The following is a 23,632-nucleotide window of genomic DNA, read 5'->3' on the forward strand; positions in this document are numbered from 1 at the left end:
TTAGCAGTATTATTTATTATATCCATATTTATATTTGTTTTATTAAAAACAAGCTTAAGTTTGCTCACCTGTCAGGTTTTAGACCATATGGGGCACAGCATGTGTATTTAAATATAACTCAGGTTTTTAACCACACTTCGTTACTATTGTTCATTTATTCGTTTGCTGGAAATTAGAACTGAACTTAGAAATAGTTTAGAAACAAATCTTTGCGCTTAACAAACAAAATTAGTCATTTATAGGCTAATTGATGTCTGTGCGTACAAGGTTTCTCTATCCACAGGAGCGAAAGTGAAAGTAGATAATGAGGAGGCTTATCTCTCATTCTCACGCTGTCGATGCTCTGTTTAACTGTTTTCTTGCTAGTAAAAAGCTCAGTTTTTCCACTTCCACTTACTTTACATCATGTAAATAGCAAATGTGCCATGGCCCGATGCAACGGACTCTTAAAGGTAATGGGAGATGAGACTCTGATTGGTTTATTCTCAAAACACACCTAAAACTCATTTAGATAGTGGATTCTGACACGCCCTTAATGCGTTTGCACCCTGCGCTTTGCACTTTGCGCATGGATCCCAATGTGTTTCTAAACAAACCTACATTTTGCCAGACAATGCTTTTTAAACAAACTGTATACTATAAAAAACTTTATAAAAACTGTATACTATAAAATGTAACCATAGGTTGTAAAGAGTGGCTTGCATAAACAATTGTTTAGAATTTAAAGGTGTAATGCTAATTTAAAAAACAGAAACTTTAAAACAGAAAGTTTATTTTAATCATGTTTTTTTTATGATTACTACTGTAAACCTGCCTACTTTAAAGCATTAAATGCTATATAAACTATACATGACTTGACTTGAGTGCTGCATTGTAATGATTAAACACTTTCATAAACAATTTCCACCCAACATTTTTAATTCTGTTATTAATGTCTCGTCCTTATGTTAATCCAATGTCCTAAGATCTTTGTTCTACTTCAGAACACAAATTAAAACATTTTAAATAAAATCCTCCATAGCAACAGTCCTGAGAAAAAACCAAAAACAACAAAACAATCCATGTGACTTCATTGGTTCAACTTTAATCAGATGAACACTTTTATCGACCAGAAAAAAAAAAACAGTAAAAATGACTGTCAGTCTGTTTTCCACATCAGATGAGGGTGCGTTTTAACCATACTGTTACGGCGTGTTGTGCTGCTGACCCTTAATGGCAATACGCTAGATTGACCATAGGAAATGTGCACTCTGATCTGATGTGGAAGAGAAAACATTAAAAAATAAAGCTATTTCTACCATTTTATTGGCAAACAAAAATCTTCTTGGAGCTTTGTATGTTGTTTACAGCTGAAGCACTGAGGTTACATAAATGTTTTGAGAAAGTTTACGGTTCTTTTTCTGGACATCTTGGGATCATTACTGTATAAGAGCTCTCGGATTTATCTAAAATATCTTAACTTATGTTAAGAAGAAGAATGAAAGCCTCATGAGACATAAGGGTGAGCAATTATTAATAACAGAATATTGCTGTTTTTTGGACTAACCCATGTGCTATTTTTGTTGTGCTTTTATTTTGTTCCAATTCATTTTTACTCCTAGTAAAGACTTTAAAAGCATTTGTATGAGCAAACTAAGCCCTTAGAAAGCGCAGCACTGTTCAAACATTGCAAAGCATTTGTAATCTCTCACAGTTGTGTCAACATTCTTTGCATCTCCTCATTGATTTGGAGGGTTGAAGGGGTGCAAACTTCATCCTCTCGCGCACCACCTCCATCACTCTCAGAGGTGCTGACTGGCTCATCTGTCTCACTGCCATTGGCAGGTTGTGAGGCTTGTTTACGGGCACGAGAGGTGATGGCATTTTGAGGGCTTGGAACCTGAGAGGGAAAGAGAAAAAGATGGTTAGTTCATTTGATAACTTTAATTTTTTTTTTTAACCCAGCCAAGTACTGAAACAAACATACACAGAGGTTTATACAGCAGGTTGGACAGCTCCCTCTTTCACACATAGGCATGGGACGATAACGGTTTTCAAGGCAGTTTGGAAAAGTCAAGGTTTTAAAACTTTCAAAAATTTTTGCCACAATGTTCCTTTGGTATTAGTAATATTTTTTATTTACTTTTTTTTAGGACAGCAGTATCTCAGGCAGAAAATATATCAAAAGATGCCATTTGTAAAGAAATCTGTGTTTTTGAAACTAACAAAGACAGTAGAAGTCTATAATTCATTTGAATGATTTAGCCTGACATCTTTACTGTTCCAAAATACTTTAAATGTTTCCCAAATTACAATATATTGTGTGCAAAGGGAAACAAGGTTGTGTTTTTTTACCTAGACATTTAAAAAGAACATATATTAGAGCAGAAATCACAATACCATGATACAGTAAAACCGTGATTTTTATATACAAAGGTTATCATACGGTCATAATCTTATACCGGCCCATGCCTATTCACACACAAGGCAATACACATCAGTTCAGTGTGACACTAAAGCAGACATCAGCAGAAAATCACAGCAGCTGAGTCAGAAACATAGAGTGGAGGCAGGGATGTCATCGGATTTACAAAGGTTCAAGATTATACGTAGGTGACATTCACGGCAGGAAATCTCCTTTCCTTTCATTAAAACATTAAACCTGAAAACAATATCTGGTTGGAGCATGGAGATCATATCATTTACATTTTACAGTAATAAAAGCAAGCACTTGAGATATTTAGAGATTAAAACCAAGCAATGTTTTGAGGCAATTCTTTTTCTTTTTTTTTTTGTAAAGAAAGAATTTGATTTTACTCAGCAAATGTAAAATATATTGACAACATTGACAGAAAATACATTTACAATGGTACAAATGATTTTCATAAAAAAAAGCTGCTTCTCAATCTCAAAATCTCAAAAATACCTAACATGATTTCCACAAATATATTAAGCAGGATTTTAAACAGTTTTATTTCAGCAGTTGTTTTTACCTCTGTGACTGTCTCGTGTGCCTGGGTAAATGGTGGATCTGCCTGAACAGCTGCGCAGATGTACAAATCTACATTTGTTGACAGACAGTTTGTGCTACTTATCAGAATTATGGGAATTGTCGACCCAACAAATTTTTAATCGGATGAACATTTTCTAGTCTTATGCCTTACCCTGAATATAAAAATGCAAATGCATTTAGATCATTGACTTTAATCATTACTACTGGACTGTGAAGAGACTTTCAACCAGCCCAAGCAAATTTGTTTCTGAAGACAATCACCTACTGCACCTTTAACTAGGGTAATATGGTTGACTAAGTTAGGGTAATTAAGCCAGTCATTGGACAACAGAGGTTTGTTCTGTAGCCAATCAGAAAAACAAATCTTAAGTGGGCTAATAATATTGACATTAGCAGTTTTTAAACTGCTATTTTCCTAAAATAAATTTTCCCACCGAACTTAAAAAAACAAGACCACCTTGCTCTGTTAACTATCACTTAAGAAACATTTTAAAAGGAATTAACATCTGTATATTACGGAGACCCATAATATATAAGGGACGTGATGGTGGAGAAAAAAAAATGGGTGGGAGAAAAAAAAAAAAACTAGTGATAGGTAAACATATTTTTGAAAGTTTTTGCGTTAACTCTCAAAAATGTCTTGCTTTATATTGCAAATATGTTTTGTTTTGCATTATCTCAAACGTTCCCCCCAAAAAACTGTTGTTCGACAAACACTTCACTTCATACTTGACAACCCTGTTTTGCCGGGATTCTACTGTATTTTACATCACATCCTATTATTAGGTATTTACCCATATTTCTCTCATATTTTTAATCTGGAAAGCATATATATATTAATATAAAAATGTCTGAATTCACTTTCTTTCCATTAAAGCTGAGCGTCGATCAACGCCACTCATATGCAACCTCTGAATCAGTGAATGCATGTATAAGCGCTGACTGACTCCCAGATCAACTGTAGACGCTATTTAAAGAGGAACTAAAGTGCAGGACAATTTGGGAATTTGGGTTGTGTGTTTAAACAGACAAATACATTTAATATGTAAACATGCTCAGATGTCCTGTGTGTTTTATATCAAACACAACTAAATTCCTCTTAAATGAGCACAAATGGTTATGCTTTTTTAATATACAGTATCAGTGTGACACCTTTGTTATCAAATAAAACAAAATGAGAGATTAATTGGCTGCTCTACACTTGTTTGATAACAAAGGTGTCACTTTAAATGGCATGTACAGAAGCTGATCTAGGATCAGTTTATCATACGGAGCGCGTCCATTAGTCAGTGCATATACATGCATTCACTAATTCAGAGGTTGCATGAGAGATGCTGATAGATGCACAGCTTAAATGGAAAGAAAGTGAACTCAGATATTTTTATATTAATTTTAACATGCTTTCAAGATTAAAAATATGAGAGAAATATGAGAAAATAACTAATAATAGGAAATAATTGTAAAATATGAGACAATCCCAGCAAAAACCAGAGGGTTGTCATGTATGAAGTGAAGTGTTTGTCGAACAACAGTTTTGCAAGGGATCGCAAAACATATTTGCGAGATAACGCAAAACATTTTTGCGAGGGAACACAATAACTTTCAAAAATATGTTTACCTATCACTCGTTTTTTTTTCTTGCACCTATTTTTTTCTCCACCATCACGTCCCTTCCAGATCTCTGTAGTACATGACTGTACAAATGACATTAAATTAAAATATATATTTGTTTTAGTTAGCTGATACATAGCTCAGTAAATAAAGATATTTAGACTTTATCAGGCAATAATTGTGCGCCTGCAATGGAGGTTAAACATGTAGCATAACAATAATGACTAAGATTTTGTGTGAGTGTGTGAATACCTTAAAGATCTTGATAGGATCTTCGCAGTTTCTTTGTTGGGCGACATCACACAGACGAGCTGTGATGTCAATGCGTCTGCAGATGTCCATGTCCACTTTCATGGCCTTCTCTTGGATTTTACTGTCCAGCTCCGACAGGTTCTGTAGGTGTCATATGAAACAAGACTAGTCAGATAACTAATAACCATTGTCTATGAAGCATTCATATACTGGAGTTTCAGATGATGTGAAACTGAAAATGTCTATTTTTGCACACCACACAACGAGGAAAGCTGTGATGTGGGTATCATTCCTTATACACACAACTAACGGCTCATGTGTGTATTGAACTCATTCACCAAAACAGACTATTTTTAACTCTTTGAACTAAATGATAAATCATTTCTGGGAAAAGTATTTGATACAAAGGAGCACAATGTCTCATTTTCAGATAAATCTGTGAAACGCATTGAAATAAACACGCTGAAATAAACAAAGTGCTAATCGGGGAATGTGGGGGAATTCTACTTAGCAAACGCCTTTGTGTGAGAACATTTCTGTGAACAAAAGCTCCTATATATTTAAAAAAAAAATGTGATGATGACTGTGGTATGCTTTTAAAAATTGTAAGTACCATGAATGTAGTGGCCATGAATGCACACACTGTTCACAAGCCTGACACAAACAAACCTGACTGTGTGGCTTTTTTTATTTTGACTTTGCACAAGTAATGCAGTGAAGAATAGATAGCTAAATACGCTGCTTTTCAGCTGGTTAGTGGTGTTCTTGGTGGTGCCAATCAACCAATGTGATCAACCGATGATGCCTATTACCTAGTACTCTTTGACTATTAAATATTTAGTATTTTAATTGGGGCTGCACGATATTGCAGTATTGTTTTTTTTTGTGATATACAATGCCATATGCATGCAATTTGGCCAGATAACCTACTATCTCTATTTGCAATATATATAATAATTAATATGATAAATAATGATAAATATTGTGAGCGACACAGGGGCTCAGTGGTTAGCATTGTCGCCTCACAGCAAGAAGGTCGCTGGTTTGAGTCCTGTATGCTTCCAAATGCTTTAGTATTTACTATAATTTTTTTTTTTTTCATGTGACAGCTTACACAGTATACCGCCTCTATAACAGGCAGATATATTTCAGTTAAATAGAAAACTAGGCGCTCTTCATGATATAAGGATCATGTCCAACATTTGTGTTTATTTTCTGTTTATATCTCATTTGAAATATGGTATTAATTGCAAAAATACTGACTTTACTTTCTGCCCTCCATCTGAATTTCACACATCACCAGACCCATGTGATTGAAAACAACCTATATAGAGATGTCCAGCTGGTTTAAATGGTTAAAAAAATGGTTAGGCACAGCTTTGTCCAAGCGATGGTTTGGAGTACCATCTTGTGTAAAAAAAATGGTTTAGGAACCATTAGCAAGTAATCACAGGAACAGTAGTAACAGGCTGGTTTTCACTGAGTGGTTCAGTTGATCATGGTTTGCATTTATTTTGGTTTACACTGTCAGAAGTACTAAAATAGCAAACTGTGGCATACCACTTTTTTGGAACCATTTCGTAAGAGTGCCTAGCATAAAATATTGTCCTTCACTCACTGCTTGCTTTCGAATCATCACTTATAAACACAACAAACCAGGAGAATAATAATATATACAAATGCATAATGTAGGCAACGTAGTGGCGCAGTGGGTAGCACAATCACCTTCCATCCAGAAGGTCATTGGTTCGAGCCTTGGTTGGGTCGGTTGGCATTTTTGTGGAATTTGCATGTTCTCCCCATGTTCGTCTGGGTTTCCTCGGGGTGCCCTGGTTTTCCCCACAAGTCCAAAGACATGTGGTATAGATGAATTGGATAAGCTAAATTGAGTGTGTATGGGTGTTTCCCAGTACTGGGTTGCAGCTGGAAGGGCATCAGCTGTATAAAACATGTGCTGGATAAGTTAGCGGTTCATTCTGCTGTGGCAACCCCCAATTAATAGAGGGACTAAGCCGAAAAGAAAATAAATGAATGAATGAATGAATGAATGAATGAATGAATGAATGATTGAATGAATGAATGAATGATTGAAGGAATGAATGAATGAATGAATGACAAATGCATAATAATTTAAAAAAAAAACAAGACTATAAAGTTGAACAGCGATAAACCATGCTCAAACTACGTTTTTCTATTCTTGTCAAGAGACCAGTTGTTTAATATTTGTTTCATAGTTTTTACAGGGCCTAGAACAGTTTGTGTTTAAACTATAAAAAATTAGTAGCTGTGTTTTCTTTTCTCTATTTGTTTATGCTTGCCGATTGTCTATATTTGAAATAATGAACTTGAGCGTGCAAAGCACACAACATGCATGGCCTATACAGCAAAGGTTTTCCATTCTTGTCAAGAGACCTGTTGTCTAAAACCTGTTCCATAGTAATTTACAGGGTCTCTAATATGTCATGTTTAAATGTGTGTAAAGTATTAGCACTGGTGTTTCCTTTCTCTATTTGTGCATGATTGCCTATTGTCTACACAGGTATGTGCCAAACAGCCATGTCAAGGGAAAGTCCATTTATTACAATAATTTGTTTTAAAAAGAGAAACTTGTGTGTTATATTAGTTCACTTTTTTCCCCTTCACTTTCGCCAATTGGTGAAGTTTTTTCCTTGCCGCTATCGCCACTGACTTGCATAGATGGATTATTCTTTGGACTCTCAGAAGTGAATATGAAAACACACTGAACTAAACTGAACTAATATAAACGGAAAATTTACCTGTCACTGTTTCAATTTAATATAATCTGTAAAGCTGCTTTGACACGTTCTAAATTGTAAAAGCGTTATACAAATAAAGATGAATTGAACTACACACAAAGTGGAATATTTCATGCCTTTGTTTGTTTCAGTTTGAATGATTATGAATTAAAGATGACAAAAACCAAATCCATATTTCACAAAATTAGAATATTTCATGTGAGGATCTTAAACACATGTTGGCCTTCAGAAAATTGTGTAATGTACTGTTTTATGTCCTCAGTAATTTGTTGGGCCTCCTTTTGCACTAATTACAGCATCAAGGTGGCGTGGCATGGAGACCATCACATTTGACACGGCTGAGTTGTTATGGTAGTTGCTTTGATATCGGCCTTCAGCTCGTTTGCATTTCGGGGTCTCTGTTCCCTCATGTTCCTCTTGACATTGGCCTATAGATTTTCAATGGGGTTTAAGTCAGGTGAAATTCCTGATCAATTAAGAACAGGGATACCATGGTTCTTAAACCAGATACTGGTAGCTTTGGCACTGTGTGCAGGTTCCAAATCCTGCTGGAAAGTAAAATTATCTACTAAAAAGCTGGTTGGCAGCAGGAAGCATGAAGTGCTCTAAAATGTCCTGGTTTTAAGAGTTCACACTTAGCTGATAATCAATAAATCATAATTGGCATGCTGTCCCGGGAGAGAGCCCTGAGCTCGTAATATCCTTAAGCCCGGAGCTCCCTCCCGTTAGAAGTGCGAGAGGGAAGTTTGACTGCTTGTCGCCGTGTGAGAAGTGTAAACTAAGGTTGTCTTGGATGATAATTTGTTTTAGCCGATTGGCTATGGTGTATGTTTTTTGTATTGTTGTAGGGGTGGAAGGGGGGGAACTTCAAGACAAAGATAACTGGAGTGAAAAACTATGGTTATTTATAATGCTTTAGTAATCATCTAATAGAGCAGATTACATAGCTAATAAGGTGCCAGCCGTGTTAATTATAAGCACATGATCCTCTCGAAATTAGTTTAGAAATAAACCACACATGGATGTTTCCCAGAGATGGGTTGCAGCTGGAAGGGCATCTGCTGCATAAAAATGTGCTGGATAAGTTGGCAGTTCATTCCGCTGTGGTGACCACAGATTAATAAAGGGACTACGCCAAAAAGAAAATGAATGAATGGATGGATGAATGAATGAAAAAAACACACATAGAGCTGTGTTGACTGTGGACTTAATAAAAGACAATGGACCCACACCAGCATATGACATGGCTCTCTAAACCATCACTGAAGAAACTTCACACTGGTCATTCAGCAGCTTGACTTTTGTGTTTCTCTGCTCTTCCTCCAGACTCTGGGATCTTAATTTCCAAATGAAAACCAAAATTAGCTTTTATCTGAAAAAAAAAGACTTGGGAATACTAGGAAACAAACCAGTACTTCTTCTCTTTAGCCCAGCACAGACACTTCTAACGTGTTTTTGGTTTGGGAATGGCTTGATGCATGGATTTCTACAGCTGTAGCCTATGTTATGCAGACACATGTACGTGGTGGTTCTTGATGCTCTGACACCAGCCTCTTTCACTCTTGCTTGACAATCCTCTTAAGGCTGCGGTCATACTTGTGCACCTTTTCCAGCCACATTTTCCCTTCCTCTTAACACACTATTAATATACTTAGATACTGCACTCTGTGACCATCCAGCTTCTTTTGCATTTGTCTTTTAAGACTTTTCCTCATTATGGAGGGCTCCAATAATGGTCTTCTGCACAACCGTCAAGTCGCCAGTCTTTCCCATGATTTTGAAACCTACTAAGCCAGACTGAGACCATTTCAAGGCTTTGCATTCATTAGCAGACAAGATTAAAACACATGGAGCTACAATGTTGAATTTTGTCATGAAATTTTTTGTCATCTTTGATTCATAATCATTCAAATTGAAACAAACAAAGGCTTGATATATTTCACTTTGTGTTTAGTGAATTAAAATAACACACAAGTTTCACTTTTTGAAACAAATTATTGAAATAAACTGAGTTTCCCCTCAATATTCAAATTTTTTTGGCAAAAACCTGTATTTGAAATAATGAACTTGAGCGTGCAAACACACAATATATGAACCGCCTTTACAGCTTTCTGTACCTGTACCACTCAGTGGAAAAGAGGTATCAGTGTTTGAACCTGAAAGCTATTTTTAATTGAGTGGTTATTTCCTGTGTGCTTCAGTGAGTTTGCAATATGCATTTATAGTAGAGCCAGCTTTGTGTACTTGTACTGAGTATGTTTTGCTTCTGACACTCACATTGCTCATGAGTCCTTTAAAGAGCACAAGTTCAGCTTTCAGCTGTTGGACCTTGAGGGCCAATTCATCCTGACATACTTCACTCTCCTGTAGGTCCTACACATATAGACAAAAACACATACATAGATATTATAAATAATTATTTTTGCTATACAGAAAACATATGGACATTGTGCACATATCATCATTTGGTATTCGTATACTTTAATTCATATCATGCAGCATGGCAATAAATCTACTGACTCAAATACAGAAAAAAATGAACATACAGTATTGGTATGCCCACACGGAATCTGCGCGTACAGAAATCTGCAGATTTCCACAAATTTTTAACCCATCATTGAGTCTATTTATTTAATTGTGTGTAAATGTGTGTCATTTTATATTTATTCAGTTTTTAAATTAATTTCAGTCATTTTATAAATATGAAAATGTTCATATGATTTGCCTAAAATACATTTTGTAAAGTAATAGTTACTGTCTTTTAGAATATATATTATATAAAAGACTTGCTTTGTTTACCAAACAAATGTATCTAATAGGATTTGCATTGTAAACATTAAATACAATTTTACAAGGTATTATTTTTATTTAACATGTTAGGTTTTCAGTTACAATACACTTAAAATCATTCTCCATACATCTGCAGATTTTTTGCAATATTTAGAAACTCTCACATAAATGATGTAATGCGATATTTTAAAAGAGGTAAAGAACAATAACAAGGACCAATGATACTGTAACAAATAAACAGCTTTTTATTAATACACGGTAATGTTAGTTAACCAACATTAATTTGTTCTAGGTAAAAAAAAAACATGTATTATAATAATAGAGTATTATCAATACTGCTCTAAGACTGGTTAAAGTTTAGTTAAATGTAATGACTAAACACTTAACTTGTGATTACAGACAGACAGAATCTGTGGACACTTTTTACTATTTCTGTGCAGAATATTGTAAAAAATCTACGGATTTATGTGGAATGATTTTGAGTGTATTATAAATAAAAACTAATGTTAAATAAAAAAGTTAATTTTAATAATAATAATTTGTAACTTTTATTTAAAATAATAATAATAATTCCTTACAATTATCTAGCTCTTTTCAAGACACTCAAAGTCCTTTACACAATGGAGGGTGGGGGGTGGATGTGGAGATCTCCTCATCCACCACCAATGTGCAGCATCCACCTGGATGACACGTTGGCAGCCATGCTGGGCCAGACAGCACACCACACATTAGCTGATTGGTGGAGAGGAGTAGTATTTTGATGAGGTTTGTTTTGAGAATAAACCAATTAGAGTATCATGTCCCATTGCCTTTAAGAGTCAGTTGCGTCCTGCCATAGCGCATTTGTTATTTACATGGCGGATTTTGTAAGTGTAAAAACTGAATGCTTCACCATTTCTAAATTCAGTTCTAATTTCCAGCAAGTGAATAAATGAACAGTAATAACGAAGTGTTGCCGAAAAACTTGGAGTTAATTCCAAATACACATGCTGTGCCCCATATGGTCTAAAACCTGACAGGTGGACAAATCTAAGCTTGTTTAAAATAAATCAAATAAAAATATGCATATAATATAATATAAATAATGCTAATAATAATAACATTATACAAAAGCAAATTGTCATAAATAAACTGAAAAGTCCCCTGAGATGAAGAAGGCATGGAGGCAGTGGTTTTTATATTTATGTAGGCTAGAAAATAATATCTTTGTAATATTTTAATCCTTTAATTTTTTTTTCATATGTAAAGATATTTGTGTATTGCTGTACATCTTGTGTGTATAAAGCAATGTTGAAGAGAGGTGCAAAACTAAAGCACTCTGCGCTGGACTTTAGACCTCCTCCTAGCTGGTCTATTGTGTAGTCTATTCCTCAAAAAAGCAACGCACCAGCAATTCGCCTTAACATGCCTCCTTTTTTAGATCAGAATGCCAATGGGTGCACATATGAGCGCAAATGCATTTGCTATTTAAACAGTGTGGTGCAAAAAGTCAAAACGACTATTGCGCCCAGCTGAAACTATTAAACAACTTTTGAGTCGCGCTTTGTGCCACATTGCGCCGGATGTATGATAGGGCCCCTACTCTTTTTAGGAAGGACATCTTTTTTGTAGGACATCCATAAAACTACTTAATCAGATTCAAGAAAGGTGAGTATGGAGTAGGGTAGTGCGATTTGGGAAAAATGTCTAATTATTAATATCTAATTGCGATTTTATTTTATTTTTGACAGATATTTTAATTGCGAATTGATATAAGATTTAATTCAAGCTTCAAGCTGGTTTTAATTTAATTCAAACTTCAGCTCAACAATCTGTAAGCTGTGGCAACAATTCTGCGACAGCTCTTAAAAATTACCTGTTTTTGTTCGGTGTCTATATCCCCTTTCACACATACAGACCTTTCCGGAAAATTGCCGGCAATTTTCCGGAAAGGTTGTATGTGTGAACAGGTCCTATTTAAAAATACCGGTAAATTCGTTCTAGCTATTTTCCGAAAAGAGAAGTTGTAACATTACCGGCAATTTGCCGGAATGCTGCGCTGTGTGAATGCAGAAGGAAGATTGCCGTAATAAGCGCGTGCACGTCTAGAACGTGCTGACGTGAGACGTCTGCTTTAGCCAATCACAACAGTCGGTTGTGAGAATAAAAGCCTTTGAATATTTTTCCAGACACATTTAGCTGCTACAAGTTAGTCAGATCACGTTTATGTGTTCTTCTTAATGCCAACTGTGTAAATAATCATCGATGAGATGCTTATGATAAGCCGTTGTTTGTTTACCTTCAAGCTTTGCGTGTGCCTGTGAAACAGCCTGTGAGCGCCTGTACACGCACATTTTATGAACATCTCGACATGCGAAAGTGATCCTGCGAAAGTTGTTCACAATATTGATCATCCACAGAGTTTGTAATTTAGTCAAATGTTTACAAATACAAGCGCAGCCGTTTAAAGGTCATTTGTGGTGAATGATGTCAGAATTTACCGGTAATTTGGAATAGATGTGTGAGTGCTCTTTTCCGGAAAATTTCCGTAACGTCCTCGCCTGTGTGAACAGCGCTTTTTCCAGATATTTACTGGTATCACTGTGTGAAAGGGGCTAATGTCTCCATATTACAAATGCTGTTTTTCTTTGATATGAATTATTCTATTAATGCTTCTGAAGCAGCAGACTCAATAATCCCACTTTTGAGTGCTTTCCTGTTTGTTTTTATTTTCTTCTTTTTGGCCGTAGTTCAGTTGCGCAATTCTGAATTGGCAGAACGAAAGTGTGCTCACTCAATTGGCTAGTTATAAAGCCCCGTTCAGATCACACAATTTTGGCATGATTTCCTTGACATAGGGTGTCATGGGGAGTCGTAAATGACAAATGTACATCGTGACACAAGATTCAATCATTTCTTTTTGTGTAATGTGACATAGCTCACAACAACTAATACCATGTCTGTGATGCCTCGCAGAAAGTTTAGCAAATTAAATTTTCTGAAGCATAGCGGATGGGTTTTGAAGCACTCGACCTCAGATGTTATTTGTTATTCCTGCTTATATATGTACATATATACAGTATATTTTAATTTGCAGCCTCCTGCGATTGTCTAATCGAAATGCTTCGATTTCGATAAATCACACAGCCCTAGTATAGAGGAAGGTTCAAGTTCATGCCTAAACACTCTCCTTTTCACCGTCAACAACCTGTTTTTTATTGGTCGTGTTGCATCAGTCGAAAAAACATGATATCAAAGGAGAGTGGTTGTGTTTAATCAATGACAATTTTTCTCTATTTGTATTTGATTGTTGCTACTTGTGTTTACCAGCATGGTTGACATGTGGATGAGAGTGCAGAATGTGTTTTGAGAATGAGAAAGTGTTTAGAGTTTTGCTGAAAAGTAAGTTTTGTAAGAAAAGTAAGATCTGCACATTGTGTTTTACCATGTCACATGGTTTAAGGCACAGGTGTCAAAGCTAGTTCCTGGAGGGCCGCAGCTCTGCACAGTTTAGTTCCAACCCTGATTAAACACACCTGATCAAACTAATTGAGTACTTTAGGATTGTTTGATACCAAGCGGCAACTTCCGGCTCCACCTCGGAAAGCCAAGTAACTGAAACTGCAACTCATCAACTTGCCATTGGGGACTGGCTCCAGGAAATAAAGAAGTTGGCCAATTTCACGGCTGATATAAACATGTTTATAGCCTGGTACACAAGATGGTTTTGGTGCATATAACATTTTTTTATAACTCATCCGTTTAGCTTATATTAAGTTATATTAAGTCTGCATAATTAAGGGTGTGGTCACTTGAGTGACATCTAGGTCTCGCTGGTCACCGTCAATTCACCTCAGCTGATTCCGGATGATTAGCCGCTGAACTCAGCACATACATCGTATTTCTGTTATGTTTTATGTGGCTTTACACAGTCAGTTGCATTTTGGAAATATTTCCTATAATTATCAGATAATATGGCATGCTGTGTGCACTTAATTGTGCTCACAAACCATTCAGGTTGCCTCCATTTCCCAGGTGAGTAAAATTATATACTTATATACCATATCTATAAATGTATTTGTTTTACTTAAGATAATTTATCATTTATAATTGTCTTTAGACCTGTAATGCACTCCAGAATCTGACACAGGGTATCTGCAGATAACATGAAGTCATTTTTAAGACTTTTTAAGACCTTTTTAAGATCATTAAGTAATAAATTTAAGACCTATATTGCAATATCAAAAATATGCGAGAGAAAATTTAAAATCACAAAATTAGTGGTAAAATACAGTTATTTAAATTGAACAGTACTAAAGAATGGTTAAATGCACCATTGAACTGCAGAAAAAAAAAAAACATCTTAATGCTGATTTATACTTTTGTCTGGCACCGCATCGCACACCTTACGAAATGTATGAGGCTTTTATACTTGACACGTTCACCATTGAGATATTCTTTTAAATGACAGGGGTGGTCAAAAGAAACAGACAGTAAAATTAGACGAATAAAAAGAAAATCATTATCATTGAAGATGTTTTTGAGGGCCTCTTATTCCGTTTAACAAACTTGTCCCCCAGGTTTTTCCAAATTTTACAAAAACGTACTCCTTTCCCACGGCTGTTGCAATTTCTAGCCAAGGATTATTGGTCACCTGTTTCTCCCTATGGTCACACATGGACGGATCATAAAGATGTCAGTACAGACATACCTGTTTCAGACAAAATCTCTCCAAAGTGTTTCATATTTAACTCAAATCAAATGCAGCGCCATGCGAACTGTTCAACCGAGTCTCAAAAAATTTAATTAGCTCCGCTATGACGTTATTTCATGTTGTGAGCGCAGTATTACAAGTCAAGAGCGCATTCATGTAATACAAGCAAGCGAATCTCTGCTCGTTCACCGATTTCCTCTGTTTGTGAACAAAACTGTGTGCGAGCTCTAAAATATAATACGCTGCTCATGCGCAAATTTTATCACTCTCAAGTATGCACTGCTCATGCACAAATTTTCTTTCGTCCTCTCAGTACACTGTTCCCTCTTCTTTTCGTGCTTTTTGATACGATTTATGTTAGCACACTATTTCTTACCAATAACCAACTTACTAAACTAGACGAACATATTATATTTTTAATCTCACAATACATCACATTTTTGGCTGTGTGTTATTTGATGAGATATTTCCAGTTTCAAACACTTAAAGACACAGAGAATAGTTTTATTTTAAAAATATTTATTAAACATTCATAAGGTGCACCATACTAATAAAATAAAATAAGGAACTTGATAAGGTATTATAGCCTACTGTACTATTCCCTCTTCAAATAAATCTCACTATCAATCCCATTATATCATGGCAACTAAACTAAAGTGAACTAGTCTCTGCGGTACAGTGTTTTGTAAAGTACAGGAAAGTACTTCAATTAATCTGTTGTGGTAATACTATAGTTGCTATGGTAACACAACAAGTGTAATATAAGCAAACTACCCAGTGCTTTAGTTTTTTTTTACAATATAGGGTATATTATACTACAATTCACCACACTTTGCTGTAGTAAAACTACACTGCATTTCATTATATCAGTTCACTATTCTTAATACTACGCACTTACCTTAGAAACAGAAAGCTGATTGGCTATTGCAAGTTGACCTTTTTGTATTTGTAATACCGCAAATTAAAATCGGACTAGTGAAATAAAGAACTACAACACCCCAAAAACCTAGCAACAACAACAAAAAAAAATTTAAATAAGCATTAGATGTAGCATTACATGGACATCACAAAAATAAAACCCGTGCAAAAATATTTAAGACCTAGAACAGCGAATTTAAGACCTTTAATTTCAATTTTTAAATTTTAGAATTTTTAAGACTTTTTAAGATACCGCAGGTACCCTATGACATTGATTAGGAGTAGGCTATAAAACAGTCAATTAAAATGTTGTCATACAGTGTTATGCCTGGATTTCATAAATAGCTGTGCATCTACTATCACAGACTATATTTGAAGTATTTGGAAGTAATTTGCATTTTCCTTATGTAGAAAATTGTCATTATAACCATGCTTAGTGGCTCAATGTATTACAACAGTGTTTTTTAAAGACTAAATACTTTATTGATTTATTGATATAGTGTACAGACAAACACAAGTGGTTTGAACACAAACAAATCACAGGTAATGAAGTATTAAACTTTTCTCCCAAAGAAAAGCCTGTCTAAGCAAAATGCTAGCCGGTATCTGTAGCTTCGCTCACGGTCCACCTCATTCCCCTTATTTGGTCACCCCCATTGGGTGCGATGACACGCAATCAAAATAGCGATGGTTGGCTATGCCTACTTGTAGCCTCATTTGTGGTCTTCGCAAAGCTATGAGTGACGTCAAAGATACTATGTCCATATATTTTGCAGTCTATGTTTGATATCTACAGATAGGTGTGTTGAAGCAGGGCTGGAACTAAACTCTGCAGGGCTCCGGCACTCCAGGATTTGACTTTGACACCACTGGTTTAAAGTATTGACAACAGACTGTACAATTAACTAAATGAGGTCAGGCAACTGAGAACTTAGTTACGCCAGTGGGTTGTAGTGTTTTGGCAACTAAGAAAAACTGTAAACTGAAAAATTATTTCCACAATTCTAATGGATATTTAATAAATTAAAAATAAAGATTTGTTAAGACCATAAGGCTGCAGTGAATACCTAAACAGCAACATGGCTGAAAAGAAAGGTTTGGCTAGAAAAAGTGTTCCTCACCTCCTGTAGTTCATTCATTCTTTGTTCCATGTCCATTCTCATAGTGTATTCCTCTTCCCACCTGAAAGCAGAATAACAAAACATTAGAACATATGACACAACAAAAGCAACTTTAAATAGTCTAAAAACTTGGATAAATTCAATCATCAATAAAAGTGTAAGTTTAATATTCAGTAAATCAGTTTATTTGATTCATAAAACTTATATGGAGGGCATTTCAAAAACAATGACGTAACTCACATCTGAACTATCATAGTATGATGCATTGTGTAGCAAAAGTGGAGTGTCGTGTGTTTCCCAAAACTGTAGTTCGTTTTGCATATTAACTGAAATATATGTAAACGGCACATATAAGGCCTTTGTTTCCTTTACAAATTTTATTTAGAATATTCCATATTCTATTCTAAAACATGAACTAGCTAACACGTATTTTAATCTCATATATAAATCATATAAATCACTAATGGTTCTAATTTACAGTAGGCTATTTATTAAGAAATGTAAAACATCCTACTTATTATTGTTAATGTGTATTATTTTATTTTATTTTATTTTATTTTATTTTATTTTATTGTGAAAGTTTACTGTAAACATTTTAACATTTCAAAGTTAAAACACCCGGCCACAAGACACTTAGTGTTTGTAGCTTAAATTAAGATTACATTATATACGATATCAAGACTATGCACTGCTGATTGTTTAATATCTGTACCTAAAAAATGTCAGACTCTACCGAAAACTGTAATTCACTTTTCCATTCCCTATATTTAATTACTTTATGCTTAAGTTAAGTTATTTGCTATATTTTATTCCAGATCCAATACTTTGAAAATGTATTAATTCTTTCCAAATAAAGTATAGATAAAATTCTTCTAATATCGTGCAGCCCTAATAGGAAGTAATAGATGACATGATGGAGATTAAATGGTGGCGTTTTAAGTAACTTCTTTCTAATACTAAATATAATGATTAAAAAAAAGACAATTGAACCCTTCCTGAAAGATCTTTTGGACCATCGTCAAAACATGCATCGTCCTTGTTACAGAAGAAAATACAGATATTATTTGGAGGAATCTTCACATATTTGTTGTTGTTGTTTTTGTGTGCTCAACTGAAGTGCAATGACTGCACCCATTCAGTCTTTTAAATGGTCCATCAGCCCAGTCAGCCCTACAGTAATTTACTGTGTGGCTGTTCAACAGTAATATTGTCTAGTGCAGTAGTATAGTGCAATGAGGTGGAACCAAACAAGCCCTGTTCTTATGTAAGGGCTACTTAATATTCGAGGCATTGCAGAAGCCTTTATATTTATTAAACATCCTCACTGGACTTCAAGGTTAGTTTGAGGCCGTGTATTACTGCCAATTCAAGGTGCAAACATACAATTACTGAAGGGAGTTACAGATAAAGCCAGTGAGGGAAGGAGAGAGGTAGAGAGAGAGAGTGAGAGAGAGGGAGAGAGAGAGAGAGAGATTGCCTCTCTGCAGCTTGAGTCCTTGTGTGCTGCATTGCAGATATAACATAGATCGCCACTGCCAGAGGAAATGGAGTGACTGAAATGAGACAAATGATACAACTAGAAAGTGTTTTTCATTTCAGATGCTTGCATGTTAATTGAATGTGCTTTTTCTGACTGATAAATTCAAATCTGTATAGAAGATCACTCTAGGGATGGCAAAGCTAGCTACATTTTTTATGTCTTCAGTATTACATGATCCTTCAGAAAACATTTGGTGCTCAAGGAACTATATAATAGGAACATTCATAATATTATCAATGTTTAATAATTAAAATACATAATTATTTTGCAATAAAATAATTTGATATATTACTTTACTATTATTTTGATAAATTTAATCAGTCCTCAGCAACAATATGATATTTCTGTCATTAAAAAATATTTTGAAATTGAAACAAACTCAAAACATTAATTCCATGAATAGTTTGCATTACTCAGAAATGATCATGAAATCTCAGCTGCATTTTTGTGGATTTAAACCATGTGCTTTTAGCTGTTTTGGAATTAATCAGAGCCAAAACCAATTACTCAACATCACTGTACGACCTCCCTGATGCTCTTGAGTCTGGGCAGAAGCAAATCCCTGCATTCTTGTTTCAACATCTAGTGGAAAGCCGTCCCTGAAGAGAGAAGCTGTTAAAGCAGTAAATGGAGGGAATAATGCTTCTGCCACAATTTTAAAAATAAAATATTCAAGAAAAAATGCATCGGTAAGGTTAGTCAGGCACTGGTATAAGGTGATGGGATCTGGTTTGCAGTTGCAATTCATTGCAGTACCCATTTATAGGATACTACATAATACAATTAAACAGATAAACAGATATTGGGTCAAATTTAATAGCAGATTGCTCCACCACAAACCCTCAGCATTCAGTCAATTAAGACCGTACCGCCCAGCATGATGTATTTTCTAAATGCTCAAATGTAGACAGTGCCCTCAAGTAGATTTGTCATCTGAAACGTGTACTGAAACACAACCAGAGCAATGCATTTATCGTTTTACAAAAATACTGGTATTTATGCCATCATTTAACATCTCTTTTCTCAAAAAAGAACGATTTAGAGACAGAAGTTTAGATTTTTGGGCGCACTCACACTTTGCTATCCGTAATGTGCCCAGACGTGTTTCCTGGTTCATTTAAGAAGTCTGATCGGGTTTATGTGTGGTTCAGTTGGCCGGCTCTGACCCAGTTGGAAGAGGTGTGCCAGAGCGCAGTTCACTTGGGCTAAGGCGCGGTACGCTTGTAGTGTGAGTGCAAAGCACACCTGAGCCTGAAACTGAAGACGAGACTTGACTTTTAAAAGGTCACGAAACACCAAAACACATTTTTTGAGCTGTTGACAGTCGTATATGTGTCCCACACTGCTAAAAACACTATTAGGACACCTTTATTTCACTAAAAAGTGTAAGTTGGTTGTTTTTGCGTTACTTCAAGCAAATTCGTACTTCCAGTTTGAAACAAATTTTTGAAGCTGCGTCACGGTCATGAGATAATAGCGTGTATTCCAGAGTGTAGACTGGACGACTGTACCAGAGTGGGCCTTATTATGTCTCAGAGTGTGCTGCATTAATGCATGAGTAAGGCTTGGTTCAAACCAATCAGCGCGCTCTATTGTGCAACTTCATTAATATTCATTACTGTCACAGTGTTTAGACGACAGAGACACCACGTTGTATTGGCAATACAAGCATGAAGTGTTGCTTTTATAGTTTACTGCAGTTAAGTTTTGTTTTCATTTTCTCTGTGTGAGAGCTCAGCTGGACTCCTTTGTGGATTAACAGTGTCAAACTCGACAACAAAAACTTACGTGTCTAAGGAGGAACATTGTTTACCTGAGAGCTGTTCTCATCTGCAAACCCTGAGATCCGGATTCGCTTGTAGTCTCCTCTTAATAAAGACGCGGCTCTAGTTGCTGGTGATTGTCCTGTCTCTACAGATTTGGTAAGTGAGTGACCTGTGCTCTTTGTTTATTCAGTTTGTTCGTATTGAACTAACTATTGCACCGAGTGCAAACATGTTAACACCACAGCCAAACTTTAACCTCGTGTAGGATTTTCACAGCATTTTGTTATCGGAATAACACACGCGGCTTTCTGACACTACTTGCTGTGTGCATCTAAGTTTCCGGGAAATGCTGAGGGTTTTTTTTCTCTCATTCAAACATTGCATGAAAAATACACGCTTAGAGCAGTTCCTTGAATATAATATCTCGTTTGTCACGAGGGGCATGAATGAATTCCCTGAATGAAATAACCAAACTGCAGTTAAAGTCCACCATTTAATAATTTGGCAAATAATTCGACTACAGATGTTCATGTAAACACAGTCACTTTCTCCCGTGTGTGTGTGTGTTTTGACTCTGAAACTCAGCGTTGCCCAAATAGACACTCCCACACCATCCCTCTTTAGTTCCTCCAACACTCCCGCCTAAACAGAGCTGGACACACCCACTTCTCTAACTTTTTCCAAAGTAGAGGTGTGAAAACACCCTGCTAAAACGAAGGGGTTTCATGGCCCTTTAAGGGACTGTTTTATATGGATTTATTAATCATTCTTACTTTTCAATGAACGCAAACTGTCATAGTTTATTTAGGACGCAAACCCATCACTGTACGACAGCTGCACCTTCAGCAAACCTCCTAATTCCTGCAGTACGAGGACTTTATGATTATTTGAGCGTCAAAAGTAACTGATCTGCCTGGCAAAATATTTGACTTTGTGTCACTGCATATCAACAACTACAATGATATAACCACTGTCAGGGTTCTTACACCTTTTCCAACTTCGAATTCCAGCACTTTTCCAGCACTTTCAAAGTGCATTTTTATGCTTTTTCAGCACTTAACAACCACAGTAATGTATGTTTATATACGCTGTATGTACTTTTTTACATTTAAATCCAACAAACAATATGACATTTTAACTTTAATTGTTGAATACTTTGGAAGATGGCTTTATTGGGAGATTTCACCCAAAAATAAATAATACATTAATTTTTTAAATTCAGTTATTGAATATCTATTAAATTTTTGGTCTCGTTCTTACAGTCAGATTTTCTTTGGGTGTAGTACCAAACTTTCATGACCAGTCGTTCATGATATTTCATGTGCATTGCTATTCGAAATTCATGTAACAAATTAAATCCTTATGGGTCCAAGCCATTCCCTGTAAAGCCTGAGGGATGGAGTTTGCAAGTAGCAGCATTTGCCACACATTTTAATCACGAGATGTTGTATTTAATCCTTCATTTAAACATCACAATGTTGTCAGTCATGCAACTGCAGGACGTTCACCATCGCCAAACGGCTTGCATTCACTAAGATTAAACTAATATTGCAGCTAATGAAAAGACCATTTCTGCTATTAAGATGACATTTGCAAATAATAAATTACATGTCAATTGTTTTAAACTATTTCAAAGTGCTTGGCGTTTTTAGGACAAAATTCTGCGTGAATGTTTCCTAAATACACATATTCGGTGAACACTTTGCAATGAAAACTGGTCACATGACAACAATTTTATGCATTACGCAGGTTCAAGCACTTTGTCCAAAATTCAAGTATTTTTCTAACCTTGAAAACACTATGTTAAAAATCAAAAATTTTCCAGGATTTCCAGCACCTGTACGAACCCTGCACTGTGCTGATCGAGAGCGCTTCTGTTGTGTTAAACTGAACATCGCAGCATCGATGATGTAAGCATGCTCGAGCTTGGATGCAATCTGAGTGCAGGCCATCAGGGGAGAGGGGAGGGGGGACAAGCAACTGACTTAAATGCAACTGTACATAGTGTATGTCCTTAGTTATGTTTTTGATCCTCATTTTTGTACACGCGGTTATTTTAATGATCTAGGTGCAAAGTTTAAATCGCAGGGCGCAAAAGCATTAACTTCCTAGGGCTTGTGTGTTCACATACATGGAAAGCACATTTTAGCTCTTAAATGGCTACTTAAAATACTTTGGATATTTTATATTTTGTTACAGACATACAGTGTCTTCATGCGACTGTTTTGTAGCATATGAAATTTCCCAAACACTATTTTTAACAGTCCAAAATGGGACAAAATGTTGTTTTTACTCTCTGATAGTCAAAACATGTTTAAAAAATGTATATGTTATATATGCATTAAAAAACTGTCAGAAAAAAAGTGTTTATGTAAATTCACACCATAATTTTTTCTCTAAAAGTACATCATATCAAAAGATGATACTTTGGTTTTATTCTAATTAGGTTGCAATAGGCCCAAATAGCAAAGATAAATAAAAAATGCATGTAAAAAAACACCTTGGGCCTTAGGAGGTTAAGGGCGTGTCCAAATCCACTACTGCTATTTTAAGGATGGAAAAATATGCTCTGCACCATGGCGCATGGTATAACAGGGTTGTGCTTATTCTCTTAATGAGTGTGTTTTGAGCATAAACCAATCAGAGTCTCATCTCAAATTCCCTTTAAGAGTCATTTGGCCTCATGGCGCATTAGCTATTTACATGGCGAACTTTGTAAGTGTAAAAAATTAATGCTTCACTAGCAAAAAAAAAAAAAGGTAAACAGAGCATCAGCAGCGCGAGGATAAAGAATGAGCCTCCTCCAATTGGCCTTTACTTTCACTTTCTCTCTTTCGTGGATAAGGAAATGATGATGTACAATCCACTGAAGACATCTATTAGCCTATAGATAATTAATTTTGTTTGTTAAGCGCAAAGATTTGTTTCAAAAGTATTTCTAAGTTCAGTTATAATTTCTAGAAAATGAATAAATGAACAATAATAATAAAAGTGAGGACAAATCTAAGCTTGTTTTTAAAAAATATATATAAATATGAACATAATAAATAATACTACTAATAATAATAATATTATTATATACAAAAGCAAGATGTCGTGAATAAACTGAAAAAAGTTGAATGTAGAAAGTAATCATTTTTGTAATATGTTAATCCTTTAATTCTTTTTTATT

The 23,632-nt window shown here is 35.5% G+C and overlaps 1 protein-coding gene across 5 annotated transcripts in view; it reads right to left on the reverse strand.

Moving 5' to 3' along the window:
* Nucleotides 1–23,632, reverse strand: part of iffo1b (intermediate filament family orphan 1b) — a 47,639-nt gene that overhangs the window by 19,512 nt on the left and 4,495 nt on the right. For 4 of the 5 annotated variants that reach the window (XM_087286826.1, XM_087286827.1, XM_087286825.1 and 1 more), the window contains exons 2-5: nucleotides 17,155–17,215; nucleotides 9,910–10,005; nucleotides 4,856–4,996; nucleotides 1,692–1,879 (exon numbers count right to left, since the gene is read on the reverse strand). In XM_087286826.1, coding sequence (XP_087142952.1) covers nucleotides 1,692–1,879; nucleotides 4,856–4,996; nucleotides 9,910–10,005; nucleotides 17,155–17,215 — 486 coding nt within the window. Of the gene's footprint in view, nucleotides 1–1,691; nucleotides 1,880–4,855; nucleotides 7,387–7,437; nucleotides 10,006–17,154; nucleotides 17,216–23,632 lie in introns of those variants that run through there. The other variant, XR_015511194.1, reaches the window with a different exon arrangement.

Source organism: Danio rerio, chromosome 16, assembly GCF_052040795.2.
Source record: "Danio rerio strain M-AB ecotype USA chromosome 16, GRCz13ab, whole genome shotgun sequence".
NCBI lineage: Eukaryota > Metazoa > Chordata > Actinopteri > Cypriniformes > Danionidae > Danio > Danio rerio.